This window comes from Diabrotica undecimpunctata, chromosome 8 (genome assembly GCF_040954645.1).
Source record: "Diabrotica undecimpunctata isolate CICGRU chromosome 8, icDiaUnde3, whole genome shotgun sequence".
NCBI lineage: Eukaryota > Metazoa > Arthropoda > Insecta > Coleoptera > Chrysomelidae > Diabrotica > Diabrotica undecimpunctata.
The window spans coordinates 58,868,370-58,893,378 of NC_092810.1; the positions used below are offsets into that span (position 1 = coordinate 58,868,370).

General features: G+C 33.4%; 1 protein-coding gene across 1 annotated transcript in view; it reads left to right on the top strand.

Annotated features, from left to right (window-relative positions):
* The window catches only part of LOC140448214 (uncharacterized), a 70,689-nt gene that overhangs the window by 39,641 nt on the left and 6,039 nt on the right, over positions 1 to 25,009 (top strand). The window contains exon 2 of the mRNA XM_072541322.1: positions 21,935 to 22,096. Within this exon, the coding sequence (XP_072397423.1) occupies positions 21,991 to 22,096 (106 nt within the window). The 5' untranslated portion in view covers positions 21,935 to 21,990. The remainder of the gene's footprint in view (positions 1 to 21,934; positions 22,097 to 25,009) is intronic.

Genomic DNA, 25,009 nt, shown 5'->3' on the forward strand with positions numbered 1-25,009 from the left:
TAGGAGGAAAGGTCTGTAAATTACTTTCAATTGAATTTATAATTGGCTTTTGACGTCTTATTATTTATTGACTCATCGACATATCCTTCGGCCGTTGTTGAAGATTTCCCTCCGCCATGTCGTTTAAGAGCCAATAAATCACCACCGGCATCTACCAAAATAGTGGCAGAGGTTCGTCTTAAACAGTGACCTGTGTACATTTTGGGATCTGGTAACTTTAAATATTAGGCTATTTGTTTAGGAACACCGCCTATTTTGTTTAATCCTACCATATGTTTCGTACATTTACCTCTTTGACTATGACAGCTTCAAGAAGATCATGACCAACTTCAGGTCACTTTACGAATATAGGTTAAGCACATGGTAATATGTAGGATTTCAAGTAAAACTTAAAAAAGAATAAAAGTATATTATTTCATAATAACAAACATAAGACATGGTGTCAGGTAATTAAATAGATGATAAATAAAAATCTTAATATGGAGAGTAGCTTGTCCACGTGAATTTGGATAATTTTTTAAGAATCTTGGACATTTATTTGAAGGCGACCGGTTTGAGCGAAAAAGACGATGAAACCAAAGTGGCAATATTACAAAACCATGCCGGTAAAGAAGCCCAGAAAAAGTTCGAGACATTTAAGTTGTCAGATGCAGACCAAAAAATATTTAAGAGAGTTGTTGGAGCCTTTCAAAACCATTGTAAGCTAATGGCTTACGAGACTTACGATAGATAAAAGTTTTTCACGAGAATTCAGCAAGAAGGTGAGAGTTTTGATCATTACATCACCGACATAAAAACCCTTGCGTCTCCTTGCAACTTTGGGGACCTGGAAGATTCCTTAATAAAAGACAAGATTGTAAGTGGCATAAGAGACTTGTCCTTACAAGAAAGATTCCTTCTTGAAACTAATCTAACTTTAAAAAAGGCGGAAAAGTATTGCAGAGCCGCTAAAATAAGTTCAATTCAAGTAAAAGAAATAAGAAATGACAAGGAAGTGGATTTTGTAAGATATAGTAGCAAGAAATCAATGGGACACACTAGTAATAGACAGAGTGTTGATGTGTACAAACGTTTTAAATGTGGAATAAACCATAGTAAAATGAACTGTCCAGCTTATGGAAAAAACTGTCAAAATTGTGGAAAACTTAATCATTATGCAGTAGGTTGTTTTAATAAAAAACATGGTCAGGTAGGATCAGATCAGGCAAGTCAATCCAATAGTAGGTATCATAATGTTAAAAATTTTGGATATAAAAATAACAATCTTTTAAGAAAACATGTACATGAGGTTGATAATGCGAGTTCAGATGAAGATGTTTCATATTCTATTGATTATTTAATATTAGACTAAGTTGATGGTAATAATAATAAGGCTTGGTATGTACAAGCGCAGATTAACAATCAGGTAGTATCGCTAAAATTAGATACTGGGGCTAGTTGTAACTGCATGCCTCTCAGTTTATTTACTAAATTAAATCTAAACAAAAATAAAATTGACAAGTCTAGTGTAACGATTGTGTCATATGGCAATAATAAGCTTAAAACAGTTGGGAGTGTCAAAATAAAATGTTTAATAAAAAATGTTTCTATAAAAGTTTTTGTTGGTTGAGGAGGCTTCGGTGCCTATTTTGGGTCTAAATGCTTGTGTAAAACTAAATTTAGTACAAAAAATTGATTCTCTAAGATCACAGGGTGACGACAAAGAAAGTTTTGTTAAAAATAATATTGAAGTTTTTGAAGGAACAGGCAAAGTTCCTTTTCAGTATAAAATAATGCTTAAAAATGATTATAAACGGTATATAAGTTCTTGTCGTAGAGTTCCAGATACAGTAAAACCATTGTTAAAAACACATTAGAAGACTTAGAACGTAAAGACATAATTTGTAGGTTGGATGAACCAACGAAGTGGGTTAACAACATTGTAATTGTAGAGAAGCCTAATAAAAGTCTTAGAATTTGCTTAGATCCAATGAATTTAAATAATAACATATGTACAGAGCAATTTCCTATACCCACCGTAGAGGAGTTGTCATTGAAGTTACAAGGTAAGTCAATATTTACAGTATTAGACTTGAAAGAGGGTTTTTATCATGTCCCTCTTGACAAGGAAAGTATGAAGTACACTGCTTTTATCACACCTTTTGAAAATTTTGTTTCGAGAGGTGGGCATTTGGTTTAAATATTAGTCCACAGGTATTTCAACGTATAAATGAAAAGATTTTTGGAGATTTAGATATTGGGATATATTTTGATGGTCTTATTATTCCAGCATCTACTGAGGAAACACATGATTTAATTTTGTCAAAAGTGTTTCAAAGAGCTAAAAAATTTGGAGTAAAATTTAACAAATATAAAATTCAATATAAAGTAAGGGAAATAAAATATGTAGGTCAAATATTTTCAAGAGAAGGGGTAAAACCAGATCGTTCATATGTTGAGGCCATCTTGAAAATACAAGATCCGACAAATAAAAAGAGTTATTAAGAATAATTGGTATGATTAACTACCTAACTAAATACATTCCAAATCTATCTCAGTTATTAACTCCTTTAAGAGAGCTAACTAAAATTAATGTGCCTTGGTCTTGGACTATAGAGCATAAAACAGCCCTGAATAGTGTAAAATGTTTAATTACTAAAATTCCTAATTTAAAAATTTTTGATGCAAATTTGCCTATTGAAATACAGTCTGATGCGAGTCAATTCGGAATTGGCGGGTGACTTTTATAACAGGGACAGCCAGTTGCCTTTTGCTCAAGTAGTTTAACTGAAACAGAAACTAGATATCCACAAATAGATAAAGAGCTTCTATCAATTTGTTTTTCACTGTCTAAGTTTCATAATTATGTATATGGAAGGAAAATTATAATAAAAACTGATCATTTGCCGCTACTCTCAATTTGTAAAAAAGACTTTTATAAAGTTAGTGGTAGACTGCAACGTTTAAAATTAAAACTTCTTAACTATGATTTGGAGGTACAGTATTTACCTGGGAAGCATATGTATATAGCAGACTTACTCTCTAGGTCATTCATGCAAACCAAGAGTAGAGATGATAAAGACATGTTGGTAACAGTAGCTATTAAATGTGGAAATAAAGCCTACAATCCATTTAAGACGACAAAAGGACTTCTACAAGGCTGTGCTACGTCCCCTACTATGTTTAAAATATTCTTGGAAAAGACACTCAAACCATGGAGGAGAAAGTGCGAAGGAATGGGCATACCAGTAAGAGACGAATACCTATACCCCTTAAGTTTTGCCGACGATCAAGTAGTCATCGCACAAGATGAAGAAGATCTCAGCTTTATGCTCAGAAAACTAGAAGAAGAATATAAAAACAACGGAATGGAAATAAACTTAGAGAAAACCGAATACCTAACAACAGAAAACAAGGATATGAGAAACCTAGAGATAGACGAGGGAAGACAAATAAATGGAACAGATAAATTCAAGTATTTAGGAACCATAATATCGAACCAGGGAACAACAGAAGAAGATATAAACAACAGACTGAGACAAACAAGAAACTGTATAAGACAACTAAACTCAGTGTTGTGGGATAAGAACATTACGATAAAGACAAAAAAGAGAATATATAATACCCTGACAAGAAGTATCCTGACATATGGGTCCGAAAACTGGACAATAAACAAGAGAAATAGAGGTAGAATAAGAGCAGTAGAAATGGAGTTCCTGAGGAGAAGCTGTAGACTTACAAAAAGAGACAGAATTGAAAACGCAGACATTAAGCGGAGAATGGGAGTGCAATCAGACATAATCGACTATATAGAGGAGAAGAGATAATCCTGGTACGGCCACGTCGGAAGAGCGGACAGAGGACGCTGGATAAACAAAATCACAGAATGGAGCCCGATTGAAAGAAGAAAGAGAGGAAGACCCCGAAGGTCATTCAGAGATGAAATCGACGAAGCTATGGAGAAAAGAACACTGCGAGATGGAGACTGGAATGACAGGAAAAATTGGAGAAAACGGTTGAGTGAAGGAAGACAGTGAAAACTGTGGAAATCCTTAGTAGTAGTAGTAGTGGTAACAGTACATTCTCTCGAGATAGATTTGCCCATATCTGAAGAGAGATTAAAAGAACTACAGATTGCAACTAAAAATGACCCAACTTTGTCTACAGTTAAAAACTTTCTAAGTAATGGTTGGCCACAAAATTCTCAAAATTTTAATTCTGAATTAAAAACATTTTTTAAAATTCAAAATGATTTATATGAAAAAAATAACTTAATATTTTATGATGACAGACTAGTGGTTCCCAAAAGTTTACAAAGCCTTATGCTTCATAAATTACATATTGCACACTTGGGAATGGAAAAAACTAAGTCAAGAGCCAGAAAAATTTTTTACTGGTTAGGTATGACCACAGATATTGAAAATTATATTTCAAAATGTAAAGCTTGTCTTAAATTTTCACGGAAACCAACCAAAGAATCTTTACTTCCACATGATAGGCCTAACATACCTTTTCATAAAGTTGGATGTGATATTTTAACTTTTGGTGGTAGAGATTATTTGGTAGTAGTGGATTACTACACGAATTGGATTGAACTAGAAAAGTCAGAGTCTAAAACCTCTGGCGATGTGATTTATAAATTAAAACAAATATTTTCAACTTTTGGTATACCTATGATTTTGATTGCTGACAATATGCCATTTAATAGTGCAGAATGTCACAGTTTTGCTAAAGATTGGGAATTTAAAATTCAAACATCAAGTCCGTTATATCCAAAATCTAATGGTCTTGCAGAAGGGGCAGTAGGTATATGTAAAAATATTTTGAGAAAAAGTCTATAGAATCAAATACAGACGTTTTTAAGGCGTTATTAGAATATAGGAACACTCCTTTAGCAGGGTGCAATATTTCGCCTGCAGAATTGATTTTTAAGAACCAGTTGCGTAGTATCCTTCCCCTTTCAGGTAAACATTTGGAACCATCCTTGAATAGTGAGTCACAGAAACTAGCTGAAAAAAGGAACAAGGATAAGATTCATTACGATCAAAGTTCGAAAGGTAGGTCAGAATTTAAGGTAGGTGATAGTGTAATAATAAGGTTAGAAAAGGAGAAACACTGGATACCAGGGGAAATTGTAGGGAAATGTGATGCTCCTAGGTCGTATATGGTTCGGGATAACTTTGGCAGGGTAACGAGACGAAATACTTCATTTTTAAGACCATCACCAAATGAATGTCCTCCCATTCAGAAAGAATATATGTCTCCACTCATTAGGTCTGAACCTAGCTCCTCACAAACAAGGTTAAATATTAATAATAATAACAATAATAACTTTAAGCCTGAGATTTGTTCAAATGAACCAACTGTTTCAACCAAAATTGTGTCTAGTAACTTGAATTGTAACAGTAACCTGAATTTAGGTATTAATAGTAAGACAGTTACAACAAGGTCTGGTAGAGCTGTTGTAAAAGCAGCTAGGTATAAAGATTAGTTATAAGTTAGACATAGCTTTCATAGATGTATTCCTGAGCATAGTCAGAATAGTTATGTTTGTTTCTCAGTTTTAATTTTGTTAAAAAAGTGTATAAGGGGAAGATGTCTCATATGGCCTTGGAACTACTTTTATGTTCTAAGCATATGACTATGACAGCTTCAAGAAGACCATGGCCAACTTCAGGTCACTTAACGAATATAGGTTAAGCACATTGTAATATGTAAGATTTCAAGTAAAACTTAAGAAGAATAAAAGTATATTATTTCATAATAACAAACATAAGAGACCAATAATTGCAATAACCTTAAAATAAAAATATTTATAAGTGGGCACATTTTATGTTATAGTTTTAAATAATATACCTTTATTAACAAGTACTGTACATCAGGAGCTCCATTTAAAAAAGTTTTATTTCATGAGGATGTAAAATTTTAGATTTTTTGTTTTTATATCCTTCTGATTGCCTTTTTAGATAAGCTCGCAATTTCGGGTAATTTTCAATATTAACATTATTTTTCAAAGTTATAACAGTTCTTAGGATAGAATATATTGCCCACAATGAGGATAGTTTAAATTTCTTAGCGATTTCTCCAAAATAAGCCAAGAGTATGTTTTCAGAAAATGAATTTACATTATTTGTTGTACGCGAATCCATAAATTGCTGATATACCTTTTCATATCTTCCTCTAGATTTTTCTGGTAATAGGTTCTCGGTAGTGTTCGCAGCTAACTGCATAATATTGGGTATGCTACTAAATTCATCTTCACTATTCAATGAATTCATTTTATTTATCGGTATTTAAATTACCACTATATTTATACTGAGAGATTAATAATTTTTAATCTGTCAAAATAACGTCTGTTAATTCGTTTCCATGGTAACTCGACCAACTGACTTACAAGGCTTATGTGATACTACACATTTTTATAGAACTGAAGCGTAATTTTTTTTATTACGTGTTAGTCTTTACGTGTTAGTCATTACGTGTCAGTATCTGTTTTGATGTATTTACTTAGCATCCAAATAGTAGGTAATATACAATTTACTAGTAAGAGAGTAGAAAAAAAATTTATTGCATTTATTACCTCTGTCTTCATTACATTTGAACTGAGTCTCAATACATGTTTCATATCTATTTTACGAATTTATCACCCCCTATCTGAGAAACGAGCGACGACAAATCCATGAAATATTATTTTTGGATTCTGAGAACAGTCAACAATTATTTATGACGCATAGGTAAGTCATGACAGTCGTTATTTATGGTCACTCTATGTATATTGTAACACACACCACCATCCTTAATCGATTTATTTATCGAAAGCTCCTGATAATTTAAAACATATCGTTTTAAAAATCTGCTGTTGTGTTGCTAACAAGAAATGTTTATGTTTATATTTTAGAACTTTTCTTAACTCTGAGTCATTCTCGATAATAAACTATAAACTACGCACTCAAATTACAGTCCTTTTGTCACGTAATTTCGTTCAGGTGCGTAGTTAAATTAATTTTCAAATAAAAGGAGTCCAGAGGCGGGGTATCATAATATATTTTATATATTTTTTTATTTTATTTGTTTGATTTTATTTAACCCTCCGTTAGGCACGTGGTTAACTGGACACAGTTGGTCACGCGGTCTACGATCGTAGACCATTTTATTTATATTATTAAACATAAAAGTTTCATATTTTCAATAATTATACTGCATTAGGTATATTTGTTGAATTATTGTTAATTATACTGACCAGTTTTATAACAAAAGGTTTACTTATTTCTTTACTATACAATAAAACGACTACTCTATACATTTAAAAATTTTTATTAACCATTAAAATTATTTTGCTTTAATAAGAACTTTTGTGTAAATTTGACAAAAGAAGAATTGTTGTACCTAACAATACTTAGAACAAAATCACCCAAAATCACATAAATAAAAGTACTGTTAAAAAATTGTATGACTTAGAGACTACAGAAAACATCACATTTTTAGTCAGTAAAACAATCATTGCAGATTTCTTTTATGTGGGTTTTGCATGCAAACGCTCCGCACTTCACACAAGACTTTCTAGAAGATTTGTTCAAATTTCGAGGATAAATATGGCACCGCCCGACATAATTCTGTAGTCGCAAATGTGGTTGAAGGGGGTTATTTTCTATGCCCAGCAGAAATTGAGCTAGCTTCCTCATTTCTCTTGACAACCGAGGAATTGTTGATCTAAATTCAATTTGTGGTCGGAATAATTCCCTCACTTTTCAAGAAAGTCACTGCGTTTTATTTTCTGTTTGGGATGATTAGCCTTATACACACAGGGGGCGTTTATGCCAGAAATATTCAATAAACTGTAAAACACAACTATTGGTCAACGGCATGTATTTCTTGCGACGTTATAATTTTGACACTGATTGATCTACCATATCCACGCCGATTTTGGTGTTGTTATAATCAGTGATCATTACTGGCTTTCTATCATCTCCAGTATCTTCATCTATAGCATCATCATTGTGCATTAAGGATATCAATACCACCGACTTACTTTTCTTTGGCACATTATGATACCATAGTACAATCAGCTTGGAAATCAAACGTCAAAAGAGACGACTTAACTTCTCGATTTTTCTGGGGCAGAAACTCTTAAGGGGCTTCTAGTCTGTTTTTTCTTACAGTACCCAAATATGTAAGTTTTTTCTTTAATAAACTAAACCATTTGTCTGCCGTAATATTACGACTGGTACCTGCGATGGGCTCTACCAACCGAAGAGTTATTTCGTTACTGGTATTTACAAATTTGTATGGACCTTCTGACTGAGTTTCCACATAAGTTTCCAAATTGAATGTGTAAAACGTTTTTGCGTCTACCAGAGCAAATGTTTTAATGCCATATTTGGCTGGCTTCGATGAGATGTACTGCTTAAACGCACAACGTCCCCTAAATGCTAATAGTCGTTCATCTACTGTAAGATACTCACTAGGAATGAAGTTATTTTGGAAATTCACCAAAAATATTTCCAGAAGTTCTCTAATGGGTGCAAGTTTATCAATTTCTCCTCGCTCTATTCTTGTCTCCACATCATCGAAGCATATACATCTTATGAGAAATCGAAACCTTTTCTCGCTCAATGCCAGGTAGCATGAATCAACTCCGAATCCTGGAGAATTATCAAATATTTTATCTAATTTTTTTCTGGAACTTCTAAGAATACCAATCAAGAAAAATATCCCAATACATGCACGAATTTCAGTTTCATCAGTTTGTCTACAATCTTCATTTCTTTGGTAATTGCTCCGTATCTTTTTAATAAAAATATTTGTCGAGACAGTTATTACTCTAATAACTGTTTCATCCAAAAATAACTTTAGGCAATCAATTTCAGTTTCAACAGTGCGTGCGTTTCCTTTTTTACCAGGCCTAAGTTTGATGAGATTCTGAGAACGGACACGAACTTGTAAATTCGATCTATTCTTTTTCCATTTAGTCACCCTGTCTTTTCTAAAGTAAAAATTTGAAGGACGTGCTTTATCAGAGTCGTCTGACGTTCCTTCATCTTGGAAGAATTCCTCTTTGTCCGATATTTCTAATTCAGAGTCTGTTTCGTGATCACTACTTTCAGCAAAATTTACATTCACATCGAGATCATCTTCGGACTCATCATCACAGTCTTCTTCTTCCCCACTTGATATCTCTTCAAACCAAACCAAACTTCCGGGTCGTTGCTTTGTTCCACCCGTCTTCTTTTATTATCAGACATAATATTATCTAAAATATATCACAGTAACTACAAGTGTACCAAATGGTAATAAATAAAAGTTACCTTGAATTTTGAAAACAATAGAATCAAATATCAGCAATCTAGCCAGATGTAATGTCAGCGGACACGTGGTCTACAATCGTAGACCAGTACTGTTCTATTATTGACAAAATACTCAAATGAAGTGCCGAACACAAATAAAACAATAAATTAGAATAAGACGCCCATTAACAATAGCTACCGAGATGCACGCGCATGTAAGAGAAAATGACAGAGATATCTATATAACTGTTTGAAATAAGGTGGTCAAGAAATGAGTTTTTTAATATTAGCTAGGTTAAGGGTTGTGTGCATTGATATGTCATCCCAGTGTTTCTCATTATTGCTGGGTCCTATTTCTCTGTGCCGTACGCCTGATTCTAAGACATTCTGTCTGCTTTTGGTGAATGTTTTCATTCCACCAGTATGGTATTGTATATTTGACATGTTTGCTTTTACTGCTCGCTTTGTGTGCTTTTATTATGTTGTCTCTAAAGATATTAAAGTTGGTAGTTTCTTCTTGTAAGTTCCGTATGATTCGTGAATTTGTTCTTATCGAACTCGAGTAATTTCCTGCCTGGTTGTGACCTTAATGCCGACTTCGTATGAGATGTACTTGTGAAACGTGAAGATGTTATCATCAAGCACATCCTATCCCGAGATCTTCTTGGCGCGGTTGTTGGTTGCTAGTGTAATGTCTATGTTACTACGCGATTCACCCCTTCGAATGTGGGTTTACCGTTCTTTAACACAGTCAGATTCGCGGAGGAGATCCATTCGTTCCGAATTTCTCCTCTTTTGTCAATTTTTGGGGACCCCCAAAGCATGGATTTGGCGTTTATATCACCAGCGATTATATGTTGTTTCTCCCTGTGACGTCTCAATGATTTTTTCAACCCGCTCAGCATATTGTGTCATGTTTATATTAGGTGAGATATAACAGGCTATCATAGCTAGTTCATTTATTTTTATCTTTAGAAATCCCTCTTTTTTGGTAATTTTGTTTATGCACACTTTGTTGTTCACCAAAAATACAGCAACGTCTGCTTCGTTATCAGAGATCCAACCAATTTTTTTTTGAGATATTTTTATGCGGTTCTGGGACTATGATAATTCCCTGCGTCCTATCGTCCTGCGTCAATTTGCAGGGCTTTTGAGTAAATCAGGTCGTGTGCCACCTTTGCCCTTCCGATGTTCACCTGCAGTATTTTATGTCCTTTCGTCTGGATCGAAGCCTACAACAACACACGATTGACCTGCTTCAGTATGTTACGAAGGATTCACCAACATAAGCGTTAAATTCTTTTTGGCTTCCGAAGGACTTCCCACTAAGACTGAAGATCTACGAAAAATCCTTCTAGATCTAATTCTACGGAAAAAGATTTATTCACGTACAAAAACCAAGGGAAAGTCATCAAAACTACTATTCCGTTGCCGCTCCAAAACGAAATTTTTAAATATGACGTGTTCTGTGGAACTAAAAACCTCACATTTTTATAGGTATGACAACTTTAACATGGTTCTGATTAATATTCGTTCTATAAGATATAAAACAGATGAATTATTTTTGTTCCTAGAGGAATTAGGATTTGCTACGATAGTTGCGGTTACCGAACACTTGCTTGAAGTTAACGAGCCTTTTTTTGTAGAAAAATATACCGCAATTGCTAGGTATGATCGTCCAAGTTCAGCTCTTGGTGGCACCCTAATTCTTTCTACAAATAATGATTTTTCTCCTATAACAAAATATTACTTTCTGTTGAATGAATCCTTTTCTGAGTTTTCATTGGTTTATAACAAGAATCTTAATCTATACATTCTCTGCCATTTATAGATCAGCTGACTCTTCTACGAAACTATTTTTTCAGAATCTGTTAAATTTGTTAGACGATCTGCCCAATAAAAGCAGAAAGATTCTATGCGGTGCCTTGAATATTAATTACACTGTTGCTTGTGCTACCCAAGTATCCTTGGTCAATGTATTCGAATCGTATGGTTTTACAATGCGTGTTAATTCTCCTACAAGAATTACTAAAATAACATCTACCATAATTGATTATATTGTCTCAGATTTCTCATCCCTTGATGTATGTTCTACAATTATTAATTCAGGACTCTCTGACCATGAAGCAGTATATACCAAGTTTAACATTCTTACCAAACAATCCTCGAAAACCCAACGTTTAGGTAGGATTTTTTCAGCCCAGAACTTTCGTAAATTCCAAAATTTGTGCGTGACTTCTGGATGGCACTTTCCCTCTGTGGACGTGGACTATAATTTCAGTAATTTTTCAGATAAGCTTGTCTGAATTTCCTTTAATTAAAATTAAGTCAAAACATTAACAGTAATTGTCAAAACAAGAAATTTACTACGAATGTCTTTGTCACTGAATATATCTCCAAGTACAGAGGAACCTATCTAAAACTTATAAAAACAGCTAAAAAAATGTACGTTGAGAATTGTTTGGAAAGCTCTAAAAATGTTGCACGGGAAACTTGGTCTATAATAAACGATTTTCGAAATAAAACTAACACAGCTCAAACATTTTCTCTTCCAAACCCTGAACATTTAAATGAATACTTCGTTAATGTGAGTAAAAATATAACATCAGCTATTTTGCCACAACAAGATCCTGTTTTTTTTCTTCCCAATTCAAAAAAGGTCTCGAATTCATTCTTTATAAGACCAGTTGATAAATCTGATCTGATCCAAACAATCAGTAGTATCAAAAGCAAATCTTCCTGAAGTAATGGACTATCCATAAAAATTTTCTTAAATCTGACAAATAATGTATTGGAAGTCCTAGTCTCACTAATTAACGATTACTTTGAAAAATATATATTTTCAGAGTGTCTAGAGACAGCCATTATTGTTCCTCTTCATAAGGGTGGTGATAAATCTAATGTCTGCAACTATAGACCTATTGCCTTACTACCTGTCCTATCCAAAATTATTGAGACTTATAAAAGCCCGACTTATGTCCTTTTTCTTTTTTTTATTTTATCACAAAGTCAGTTCGGCTTTATATCTAATAAATGTACCAGCGATGCTATGTTTTCTGTACTACATGAGGTCTATCAAGCACTAAACAATAATCTTTATACTACCACTGTTTTTTGTGACTATGACACAGCTTTTGATTGTGTAAATCATGACATTTTGATAAAAAAACTAAATTTCTACGGAATTCGAGGTATTTCTTTGAATTGGTTCCAATATTACTTGAGGAATAGGAAACAACTAGTTCCAGCAAATGATACTGACTCTAGTCACAAAAGCATTGTATGTGGAGTAACACAAGGTTCAGTACTGGGTCCTCTACTTTTCCTTATGTTTATAAATGGCATCACTAACTTAAAGATCTATGGAAAATGTTTTCTTTTTGCTGATGATACCAGTATAACCTGGAAGAAATCTAATATTGCAACGCTTCATGCAATTATAACTTCTGATCTACTTAAAATAAAAACCTGGTCCGACTCTAATTTACTCTCTTTTAACATGGATAAGACAGTAGCATTCTCCTATAAAGGAACTCATCAACCTTTGCTTCTTAATAAGAGCCAGATCAGTATAATTTAATCTGTAAAATTTCTTGGTATTTTTATAGACAGCAACCTTAAATGGTCCCTTCATATCGATTTGTTAAGTAAGAAACTAGCCACAGCCTGTAATGCAATAAGATCTGTTTAACATACTTTTCTTTGTTTGAGTCTCATCTTGGATATGGCCTTCCTCTTTGGGGTTCTAGTACAGCTGCCCAATCTGATGTTATTTTTAAATTACAAAAAAGAGCAATATGGTGTCTTTTTGGAGCAATATCTTGTAGAATAACACATTGCAAAAGCTACTTCGAAAATAACGAGATTTTAACTCTTCTCTCTCTATACAGATTGAACGAATTTAAAACGGAACATACAATTTAATATATGTCTGTTTGAACTGCATTTGAAATAGTGGACCAATATTAAACTTGGACAAAAATAAATCCATACCCGGTGATAGACATTGTATAAAATATCGTTCAACTATCTGTCTCCTTTAAAGGAAAGAGGAGCTTGCCTAATAGTCGGAGAGATAGAGCCGAAATTTTGAACTGATCAGTAATAAGACATTTCTCTATTGGAATATATTCATTGTAACTGGGTTAAGACTTTGCCTTACAGGCGGACACCCCTCGTGGTACAGGGGGTGGCTATACAGGGATGAAGTTGTCATTTTTTTCGGAAAAATTAACGATCGATAATATGGCTGAAAATTTGCCCAGAGTAAGATCTTGGTATAACTAGACGAAATCCCAAAGGGCGGACGCGAGAGTGGATACATAAGGGGTGGCGGACAGGGGTGAAATTGCAATTTTTTGGGGAAAAATTAACGATAAGTAATATGTCCGCCATTTTCATGGCTCATTATTTAGCCCCTAAAAACTCTAAATCGAAAATAGCGGACAGCTGGGTTGTTACAGGGAGCCATAAAACAGGATCAAATGTACCACTTGCCTGCGCATTTTAGGTCTCGGTAACAATTTTCAAACTGATTTTATTATGATATTTTTATACCGATTGATTTGAAAATTTGTATGCTCACTTCTGTTACTATTCTGAAAGCGTTAAGTAGAGTTTTCCTCAAAATTTTCGAAAAAAATTTCCGTAAATGAAAATTTTCGTAATTTTTTGAGGTCAAATCTAATTTGTAGAATCCTTTCGATTTTCTGTCAGTTATACCATGATTTTTTTCCAAAAATTTTCAAACGATTTTTCCGATACGAAAAAAAAATTAGAAAAACTTTTCTAAAACACTTGATAAAACTCTACGTCATCGTCTGAATCTTTTATAGAATATTTTGTAGTTTTAAAATGATATTATGATAATGTTTTTTTTTCAAACTAAAGTCATATTTACTTTACAAATCACATTTTTTTCTTAAATATACCTCTGGGCAAATTTTCAGCCATATTATCGATCGTTAATTTTTCCGAAAAAAATGACAACTTCATCCCTGTATAGCCACCCCCTGTACCACGAGGGGCGTCCGCCTGTAAGGCAAAGTCTTAACCCAGTTACAATGAATATATTCCAATAGAGAAATGTCATATTACTGATCAGTTCAAAATTTCGGCTCTATCTCTTGGACTATAAGGAAGCGATAAGTGGTTTGACAGCATAATAACTGCTTGTGTAGTCTAGTTTTTTCAGTGATTCTAGGCAACCTATTTGGGTGGAGTTTTGACTTGTTCTTGAAAGAATTCAGAATCCAGCAGCCCGCTGAAGTATTGGATTTTTATAATATAATTATTTGACAACCTTTTGTTGGCCAACCACCTAGAGCGGAGTTGAGCCGAAATACATTGATTTCGTATGTTCCGTTTTAAATTCGTTCAATCTGCATATTGTAGAAACTGTTTGCTTAATTCGTAAACACCTACATGTTTTTCCAGTAAGACCTAGTCATGACTACTTCATTAGAAATTCAAGCTTTGATGTGTATTTACCGATCCCATCCATTCAGTTAGTAAAGAGATCTATATTATATTCGGCAAAAAAATTATACAACCACCTCCCTTTGAAACTTAAATCTGCAACTTTTTTCCTTAAATTCCGTAAATTGGCAAAAGCCTATCTATCTGAAAGACCTTATTATTCAGTGTAAGAGTTTCTCAACGAATCAATTAAGAAAGTACAGTTCGTTTAGGTACAAGTAACAAAGTATTTATATATATTTGGGTATCGCATGCAGCAGCTTAAACTTATTCGTAATCTAATTCGTAAGGTTTTATTATGCAATTTGCAATATAGTGTAATTTTGCAATGGATTGTATATTTTATGTTTTATTCTGTGATGTTGACGATTTATGTAATTTTAGTAAATTTTAATTGTTATTGTTATTATTACTTTTTTTTTTAACTTATATAAGCTTTGTCCATAAAATTGTAAATATTTCTAATCTAATGCTGCGATGACATTGAAAGTTGACACAAGAAAGACGAGCGTATTTGTCATAAAGCTTATACCCTAAGTTGACTTATCTATTATCCATTTTGCGTATATCACCATAAAGATTTGATTGTACTAAAAACTCTTGAATGATTGAGTTGACAAGCTTAGTAATATTTCTTTAATTAATGAATTATATCTAACAAGTATTGATTCTTTTTTTAAGGTGATCTGATTCACTACTAATGGATGACTATAAAAATTCTAATCGTAAGTGTCTATACATTTACGTTTGTCGTCATTTATAGTCTAGTTGGTTACAATTGACGGCTCATTACAAATGCAGATCTTCAAATAGCAGAGGAGGATGGGCGTAGAGGCCATAAACCATTGAAGTATGGATGTAATTAAAACCATGGTTTTAAATGTTTTCTTTTCGATACTATCACTCAAAGTTATGAAAAAAGTTACCGATGGTTTCATAGAAAAAATAAATTATTATTTACTGGCTCCGACCTCCGGCGCAAGACCATCCCATATGATATCACAAGGTGTCATTAAGAATGGCTGAGAACTTTTATTAAATTACGTAAATACCAATATCATAAAATTATCTGATTAATGTTTAATTAATATTCTAGCAATATCATAAATCACATTAAAAAAAAACGACTATTTGTGTATCAGATGACAACGAATCTGGTTCATTTGTAATGAGATGCCAATCTTATATACTAAAACGCTAAGCCCTTTTCTTGTCCACCACTTTACTCAAAAACCATATTAGATAATTAAAATATTTTTTCGGAATATTATTAGTATTACGTATGAGATTGTCAAGATATACTTTTGGTACAAAAATTCACTTCCGGTTTTGAGATGACCGGAAGTTAAAATTTACTTTTAAGTTTTAGACCCCACAATAGCGATTCGACACCGGAAGTGACCCGAAAGGCGCATAAAACGTCAAGATAGAGCAATCTGACACCGGATTCGTGATCAGCATGCAAAATTAACTGCTAAATGATATCCATGTCGACATTTAATGAACTAAAAATTGCATTCCGGTTTTGAGGTCGACTTCCGGTTTCGTTTTTATTAGTCAAATCAATAGAGAATTCAACGTAGAGTTAAAAAATGTAAGTTCACGAAATTATTAATTTAAAATTAATTCATGAAACGATGGATCGTTAGACTCCGCCCCTCTTAAATATCAGCAAAACTTACATCAAAACTCGATCTCGAGTTTGTCCGCTAGTTGCAACTAAATCGAGAACAGGTATTTGCTACTACCACCAAGATCTGTCATATACCGACAGCGGCTCCAGAGATCCTCACAGCTAGCCCTTCTGCGTACATCTCCGCGACCACCATACTTCATCAGGGTTTCCTGATCCCTATTAACGAACCGCACATGCCGCTGACGCCGAAGTATAAGATAAAATACAGGTACAACTCTTATAACCGAAAATCGTGTTTTTCAAGTTGTATAAGTTGAGCTTTTCAGATGTGTCATTCTAATTTCGAAGGCAACGTTGCCAGTTCAACGAAAATATTATATCAAACCAGCTAAAAGCAGGGCTGTGCGACAGGTTGCAAGTTTTTAGTATATTAAAAACTAAAACAATACGATCATTCTCGATCAGTCAGTCACATTTATATTTAAACATTTATTTAAACATACATCTTAAAAAATTCTATTAATTTTGAAATTTTCCATTATCTCAGTGCCCATACATTGATTCGTGTTTTATTATAATTTATGAAAATATTTCAATTCAAAAATAATGATAGATAATAAATCTAGACATTATTATGTTTAATTTCAAATCGAGAGGTGTGATTGGTTTCTCGTAAAGTGTAGCACAAAACTGTATAAGTTGTAGAATACTACAGTAAATAAAACCCATTGGAAAAATTTAAAATTTAATTTAAAATTAATAAAAATTGAATAATTTTTGCAGTGAACAAGTTGTTGCGTTCTGCACATACGATGACCTTAATATAACAATTGGGATCATCCTGAAGGGGGAGAGAAGATATTCTGTTCAATCTAGAACTCGCTGGTTTCCCTCTTTCGGATTGGGTATGTATATTAAAATAAAAGAAATAAAAGTTTGGGGACTGTATAAAACTCTATTTTAACAAGAAAAAAAACCAATCATAAATATACATAAATACATACAATTATAACTAAAGAAGAATATATACAAACTTAAATATTAGTCAATACGAAAAACGACACACAAAAAGAGAACCATAAACAAAACAAAACTGTCGATTCTAAAAAAAATTACTGGCCGAAAGCAGTAAAATAATTTGATATATATACCACGTTATACAGAGAAATAATATTACAAAAAAAAAATAAAAATATGAATATATATGTCATATAAAAACAAATTAATAAACTCAATTCAAACGTATACTCATAATACACATTATGAGTTAATATATATAAGGTAATAAACTACACGACGCTGTGATATACATACAAAAATAATAGTGAAATTATTATAATCTAATAAATATACAAATCTCCGTAAAGGTAATAACGTTTAATGTTCTCAGTAAAGTTCAAAAGTTCAAAATCGCGACACAATATGTAACAATTGGGCACCAAATAAACGTACTTAGCCCATGCAGCAACAAAATTATGGTGTATTGCAGCTTACCCCATAAATCATAGCACCAACCGCTATTACCAACGACGTCTTCATCGACGTACACCAGGAACCACAAAATTCATATTGCAACTTTTCTGCATAAACCGACTTCCTCGGTCAAAGGGCCGATGCCAAGTGTCTTAGGTACCTTTTACCCAAACGCCCATACACATGTGTGTGGTTTGAGAGATAAAACTCGACTATGATTTTGTAGATGCATCGCTTATCTCAAATACACATCTGTGTCATTTTGCAGATTGCCCGTCTCGTAACATGTAGTTTTTAACCCAGATGCACCCTTGTACATGGAATCTTGATATACGGGGAAAATCAAAACTACCACAAAGTCTGTTAGTATTATATAAATGTTTATATATCGTTGCGAAACTGCAACACAAGTGTGGAATTTAAATATGTGTATTACAATTCGAAAAGTTAATATTTTGTCATAGCTCCATTATTATTAATCACTTCTTGTAATCTTCTGGGAACTGAGTTTATTAAATTTAGTGACAAATTTTCATCTTCGAGCAAGCTTTCACAGGTTTCTTCAATGATGGTCCATATATGATCCCTGTTTTGGAGGACTACATTTAATTTTTGTATTTTGTTGATCATAAGTCCCCAAACGTTCTCTATTGGATTAATGTCTGGACTTTTAAAGGGCCATGGAAGAGCCTCAATTCTATTTTCCATAAGGTAATCCCGTACACGGTGGGCTATCATCACATTATCTAATATATGTAAATAGGTTTCAGTATTGAATCGTCCTTCAATTCTCCAACACATTCCTAAACCTCCTCTATACATCCAAGCCCAAACATTGACAGAGAACCGTCCGGACATATCACTTGATAAAATATAGTTTTCGTTAAACCTATTTCGATTCGGTCTATAAACCCTAATATGGCCATCATAATGAGACTGGAATACTTTTTCATCAGTAAAAATTACACGGTCCCAAAAATTGACTGGATCATTTAAAACGTAATTTAAAGCAAATAGGAGTCTACTTTGTTTATGTTCCTCGCTAAATTTGTATTTTCGGGCGGCTGCACAATTTTTTAAATCTGTTCTTCTAATTCTCCTTAATGCTGTAGTTATAGAAGCATTAAAGTTTGTATTAACTTTTGCTTACCTTGCCGTATGGAAGGGATACGCTCTTAAATATTTAGTTAATGTTTCATCTTGTTGGGCTGTAGTAATAACTAGTCTCCCACTCCCTCTTCTTCTATCCAAAGTCTGCTCGTTTTCCCATTTTTTTTTAATGTTGTGGATTGTGGTTTTGCTTCTATTTAACTCTTGAGCCAGTTGTCGAATAGACCAACCATCTTCTATTTTTGAAATTATTCTCGTTTTATCAAACTGACTTAACTGACGTGGCATCTTTAAAAATTAACTTTGACAAACTTGTCAAATCTGACTGAAGGCAAGCAATATTTTTTATGTTTAATTTTTATGTTTAATCGTTCGGATATGTTCGGGAAGTTTTCACGCACTGATAACATCTGTAGATACTAAACCAACATTTTTCAGTTATAAGAGGATTTTTGAAGTTATACTTCTATACGCGCGCTCCACGTTGGAAATTTGTATGGGAGTGAATCTGTGAAATCATTACATATGTAAGATAATGAATAAGAGAGAGACAGAAGATATATTTTCTCTCTCTTCCTCTCTCGAATATAAAAATGATCCTTTTGTATATATATTTAATATTATATATACATATAATATTATATATATAATAAAATATTTATTAATTTATGTGATATGTTTTGTATTATTTATTAAATGTTCATAATTATATTAGTCTTTTGTATTTTAAAATAATAATCACAATAAATCACTGTATGACCCAGAACTGTCAATTTTGAAATACGTATGTGTCATGTCCTCGGTAGTATAGTAGTCAGTATCCCCGCCTGTCACGCGAGAGATCGGGGTTCGATTCCCAGTCGGGGAGGACTTTTTTATTTTTATTATTACATGGTAAATTAGTGGTAAGTAGGAAAGTTATGTATATTATTGTCATTTTTAAATACTTATGAATATTGCATTGTAATTTGTATTGTATTCTTATATTGAATTATGTTGCACTGTATTGTAGTGTATTTTTATATTAATAAAATAAACAATGAATTTTACTCCAGAGTATGTGTAAAAAAATTTTTGCATTCAACTCCTTTCATACATATATGAAAATAAAAATATACATTTTCATCAAAATATTGATTCAATCCTTCATTTACTATACTTGTATTACAGGTCAAATGTTGTTTATTAATTGTTAGTAAGTTGTTATTAATTATGTTTCTCTTTCTGCTATGTCTTACCTATAGCATTACATATGTAATGATTGTGCAAATTGACTCCCAAATAAATTTTTAACGGCGAATGCGTGTATAGAAGTGTAACTTCTACCGGCAGTCCCACTGGACTGCCACACCCGGTTTTTTAAGACAGACGATGATATCTTACTCCGCTTAATTTTATTCTCATTATCATTTATACACCGTAAATCATTTAATTTTGAAAAAATATGCATCTCAATGGGTAGGTTAATGTTTTTTGTTTACATTTTATACATAATAATGTAAAAAAGTAATACTCTATTTATAGATAAAAACGGATTACAATTAGGGTGTAGATTCAACCTCCATAAGGAACATTACAGTTAGATATTGGATTGTAATGTAATACTGTCACGTTTTGAAAAGCATTTTTCGCCTCGGATATTTTATAGTTTCTAATCTACGTAGGATAAAGTATAATGTTAGTTTTTCACATTTATCGTTTATGTAATAACTAATAAATTAATTTAGATAGTTTGCCTGTTACTAAACTTATTGACATAACATACAGTCAACAGTTTGTGTTCTGTAAGTAATTAAAGTATAAAATTACAGTAGATGCATTCCAATGTTCCCTGTGCCAATACCCTAAGTTTAAATATCGTTGAACATTTTTGAACATTAACTCAATCCTCTCCCTGGTTATTAAATTTATTAGATACGGTTTTTTGTTGTTAATAATAAAAATAACACCTATCTAAAAACTTTATACATTTTTGAACGTTATTTTTTACGTTTTACGTTTTATTTAAATTTACTGAAATTCCGTTATCTGTGATGACAACAACGAATTGATTCACGAACCATTGTGTCCAGTCTGAACACAGGTTTACATTGGGAAAAAAAGTGTACCAGTTTTATATGACGGGAAGTGTACCACCCTTGGAGTGATACAATGGACCCGTCTTACGAGGTCTAAGTGCCTGAAGAGCTCAAAAGTGGGCCCTGTCCCGATCTACCATAATCATAAAGGTACCACCCTTAGACTTTCCTTAATATACTCATTTAAACATTCTCATTTCCACCACATGCATTTGTTGTTCCTCTTTTTAATTGACCAACGTTCAGTTCCGTACATCATACCCGGTCTAATATACTAGCTTTACGAATTTTTCTTTTGGTTTCATTGGAATCATTTTTCTTAAAGAACACACCACTCGTCTCCTTCCATTTCATTTTTTTTAAATCTTTTTCTTAACCTATAAATCGATAAATGTGATATGGTAATTACTGTTATAATTTATACAGCAATCCCATGTACCAAACTTTATCAAAAATCAATAGATTTTTGTCAAGAAATATCGACGTAATTTTTTCCCTTGCAGGCTTTATTTGAGTTTATTGACAATTCTGTGACAATGTGGAGTCTCGAAATCAAAACTCGTGTGATCAGATCAACTTCTTTAAATAATATTACGTAACTTTGTAGAGGGTGATCTTGTTAAAAACACCCTTTCTCTGCAGTTTTGGTAGACCAATGATTTGATATATAGTAGTATTGCTTGGGTAGATTCTATTTTCTCGTGTCAATATCTCTTTCATTAGGTTAGTTAACTATTGAACAACATGTTCGCATTTAAACTAATACGTTAGTTGATGTGATTTTTTTACTGCACATTGTTGCAATAAATCTAGCTTCGTAACAATATTTATACTTAATCAATTAAATTTTGAGCGATACTTTCATGATTTAATAATTATTAAAAACATATTTTTAGATTCAGATGATTTGAATGAGAAGAACAATTACAGTGAATCGATTAATTTTACAGACATGGAAGATAGTCAAGGTACCCCAGCTACACCAGCTACACCAGCTACACTAGCTACAAAAGCTACACCAGCTACACCAGCTACACCAGCTACTCCAGCTACCCCAGGTACCTCGGCTTATTATTTACTTTCTACCAATATCATATATACAAATTAGCAAGGACAATTTTGTTGTGTGTTCGTAGGTTTTAGAAGATATTCGAGTAATCAGCTTTATTCAAATTTTCAACTTATGGAAAATTGCTATTGCTTTATTTTTTGTTTGTTATCATAAATGTATCGTTTAATTGATCCAATTTTTTCATTACATTATTTCAATTAATTCAAAACAATTCAAATGTTCGAAAGATGTTTTTTGTTCGATGTTGTTGTTTGTTTACAAAATTGTTCGTTAATAATTGAATAAGATTAATTAAAAAAAAAAATAAGGTATATCGCTTGTATTGACGTATAGAATATTTTTATATATTATGTTAGTTATTTTGAAATGCAAAGGACAGAAAAAGCAAATTTTACTTAATTCACTTACCTTGACCTATTTATTCTTGTATAGTTCAATTATCTTTGAGAGCAAATACATATTTTCTTCTGCAGTCTTCTTATCCGATCCGGATATTGGCGATCATCAGGGCTGTCATGGTTTTGTTGACGTCTCTGCGAAACAACTCCGCGGAGGTCCTCCCGCGGTACTCAAGCTTACGTTGTTTCACTAAATTAAGCACTTCTGTTTCTTTTGTCATGCCCTGTAGGACCTCAACGTTGGTGGCATGGTCCACACAAGGTATTTTGAGTATCCTCCTATAGATCCACATCTCGATGGCTTTAATTCGCTTTTCTGTGACTTGCGTCAGTGTCCAGGCTTCAACTACATATAATAACACTGGAAGAATGTAGCACCTCACTATCCACATCTTCGTCCCAAATTGAGATCACTGAAGCACAGCAAGGATCTCAACTTGACAAATGTAGACCGTGCCATTTCAATTTTGGATCTAATCTCTTGAGCGTAGTCCCATTGTGAGTTGAGGGTAGTTTCGAGGTAAGTGAATCTGTCGACTCTCTGGATCTCTTCGCTACTTGCCATTAGTGCCCCGGAATCTAAATTTGCACGGCTGACAACCATGAATTTAGTTTTCTTAATATTAAGGTCTAGTCCGTATGTTACGCTTACAGTTACCTAGGTTTGTAAGGGCTTCAGTAAAAATTTCCTCAGAGTATATATTGAAAAGAGTCGGCGAGAGCACACAGCCTTGCCTTACTCCGCGTATGATCTTCATTTCGTCGGTGAGCTGGTCTTGACCTTGACTTGAGCACGCTGGTTCCAGTATAAATTCATGATGATCCGAATGTCCTTCTCATCCAATCTAACAACGGTCAAATGCCTTAACGTAATCAATAAAACAAATATAGACATCACAACTGACATCGCAGCATCTCTGACGTAGGACTTATAAGGTGTACCCATGAAATTGCAGAATCCAAATTGCATTTCACCGACATTGTCTTCTCATTTCTTGTATATTCTGGCATGTATGATTTTAAGAAAAATCTTTCGCAGATCGTTTTTTTTTTGGTAGTGTTACAAATGTTGACAAGAGCCTCTGGGATATTACCTGAATCGTATATGGTGTTAAACAGTTCAGTTAACTCCTTCGTGCTCACTTCACTCACTCATCACCTTAACAAGTTCAACGATATTTCCTCCGGACCTGTGGCCTTACCATTCTTAGACTGTTTTAAAGCTGATTTCACCTTGCTTTCTAGTATTGACGGCCTTGTCATGCAATTTATTTCTGGAAGATTACCTCGGTAGTCTCAGAAAAGTTCTTCGATGTACATTTTCCAGGTCACCAACTTCTCCTTAACTGTCGTCGAGAAGTTCCCGTCTTTGTTTATGAGAAGGCGCGTTTTTCTCCTGTATTGATGAGTGGCTTCTCGAATCTTTCGGTGGATATTTATATGATCGTATTTCTCTTGCATCTCTTCGATTAGTTTACATTTTTTTTGCATTCATGTCTCCTTGGCTCTTCGTATTTTCTTTACTAATTGTTTGGTTGATTTCTTGGTATTTTTTCGCGTCCCTGTTTTTCATTAATCTATTTTGATCCATCATCTGCAGAATGTCATATTCTATAGACTTTTCTTTTCCCGCATTTAGCATGACGTCTTTGATATAATTCCATTTTTGTTCTACACTCTGTCCTTGTTGTTTAGCAGTTTCTAGTTTTTCTCTCATTATATCTCTTACGTTCTGATGAATTATGGAGTCTTTTAGAGTGTTATAATCCAGGTTCTGTTTAGGTTAACTTTTAATAAGTTTCTCTAGTTTAAGTTCTATCTGGCCCACTAATGGGTTGTGGTTCGATGAGACGTCTGCTCCTGGGAAGGTCTTCGCCGAAGTCAAGCTGTTGTTGAATATTTTGTTAATGAGAATATCTGCTTTCTGATGATATTCTCGGCTATTTCTGTAGGTGACTTCCACGTATAAAGTCGTCTCGGGGGAAGTCTAAACAAGGTATTAGCAATGGTAAAAGTAAAATCTACTTCCGAATAAAAGTCGGTCTCCCCTTTCGTTTTTCTCGCCTAAGCCGTGTTGTTCGACGATATCTTCTATTCTACTTATGCCAACTTTGGCATTGAAATCACCCATGATGATGGTAAGCTTGTTCATAATTATACCAATATTTTAGTGCTTTTTGTACAAGTGCGTAGAACTCCTCGATATCCTCTTCTGGCTTTTCTGATGTTGAAGCGTAAATTTAAATGATGTTCGTATTAACGGGTTTGCTTTGTATCTTCATCAGAATGACTCTATCAGAAAGAGGTAGCACGCTGATCACAGCCCCAGCGAACTTTTTGCTCAGAATCACCGCTACGCCATTCCAGAGATGTGGTTTATCGTTTCCCGCATACATATCTACGAATTATTAATTTGAATTAAAATTATATTTGTTACACTATTAATGAAATATTCAAAGACTTACAAATTTGGCTGAATGCTCCTTCTGGATTGTATGCTG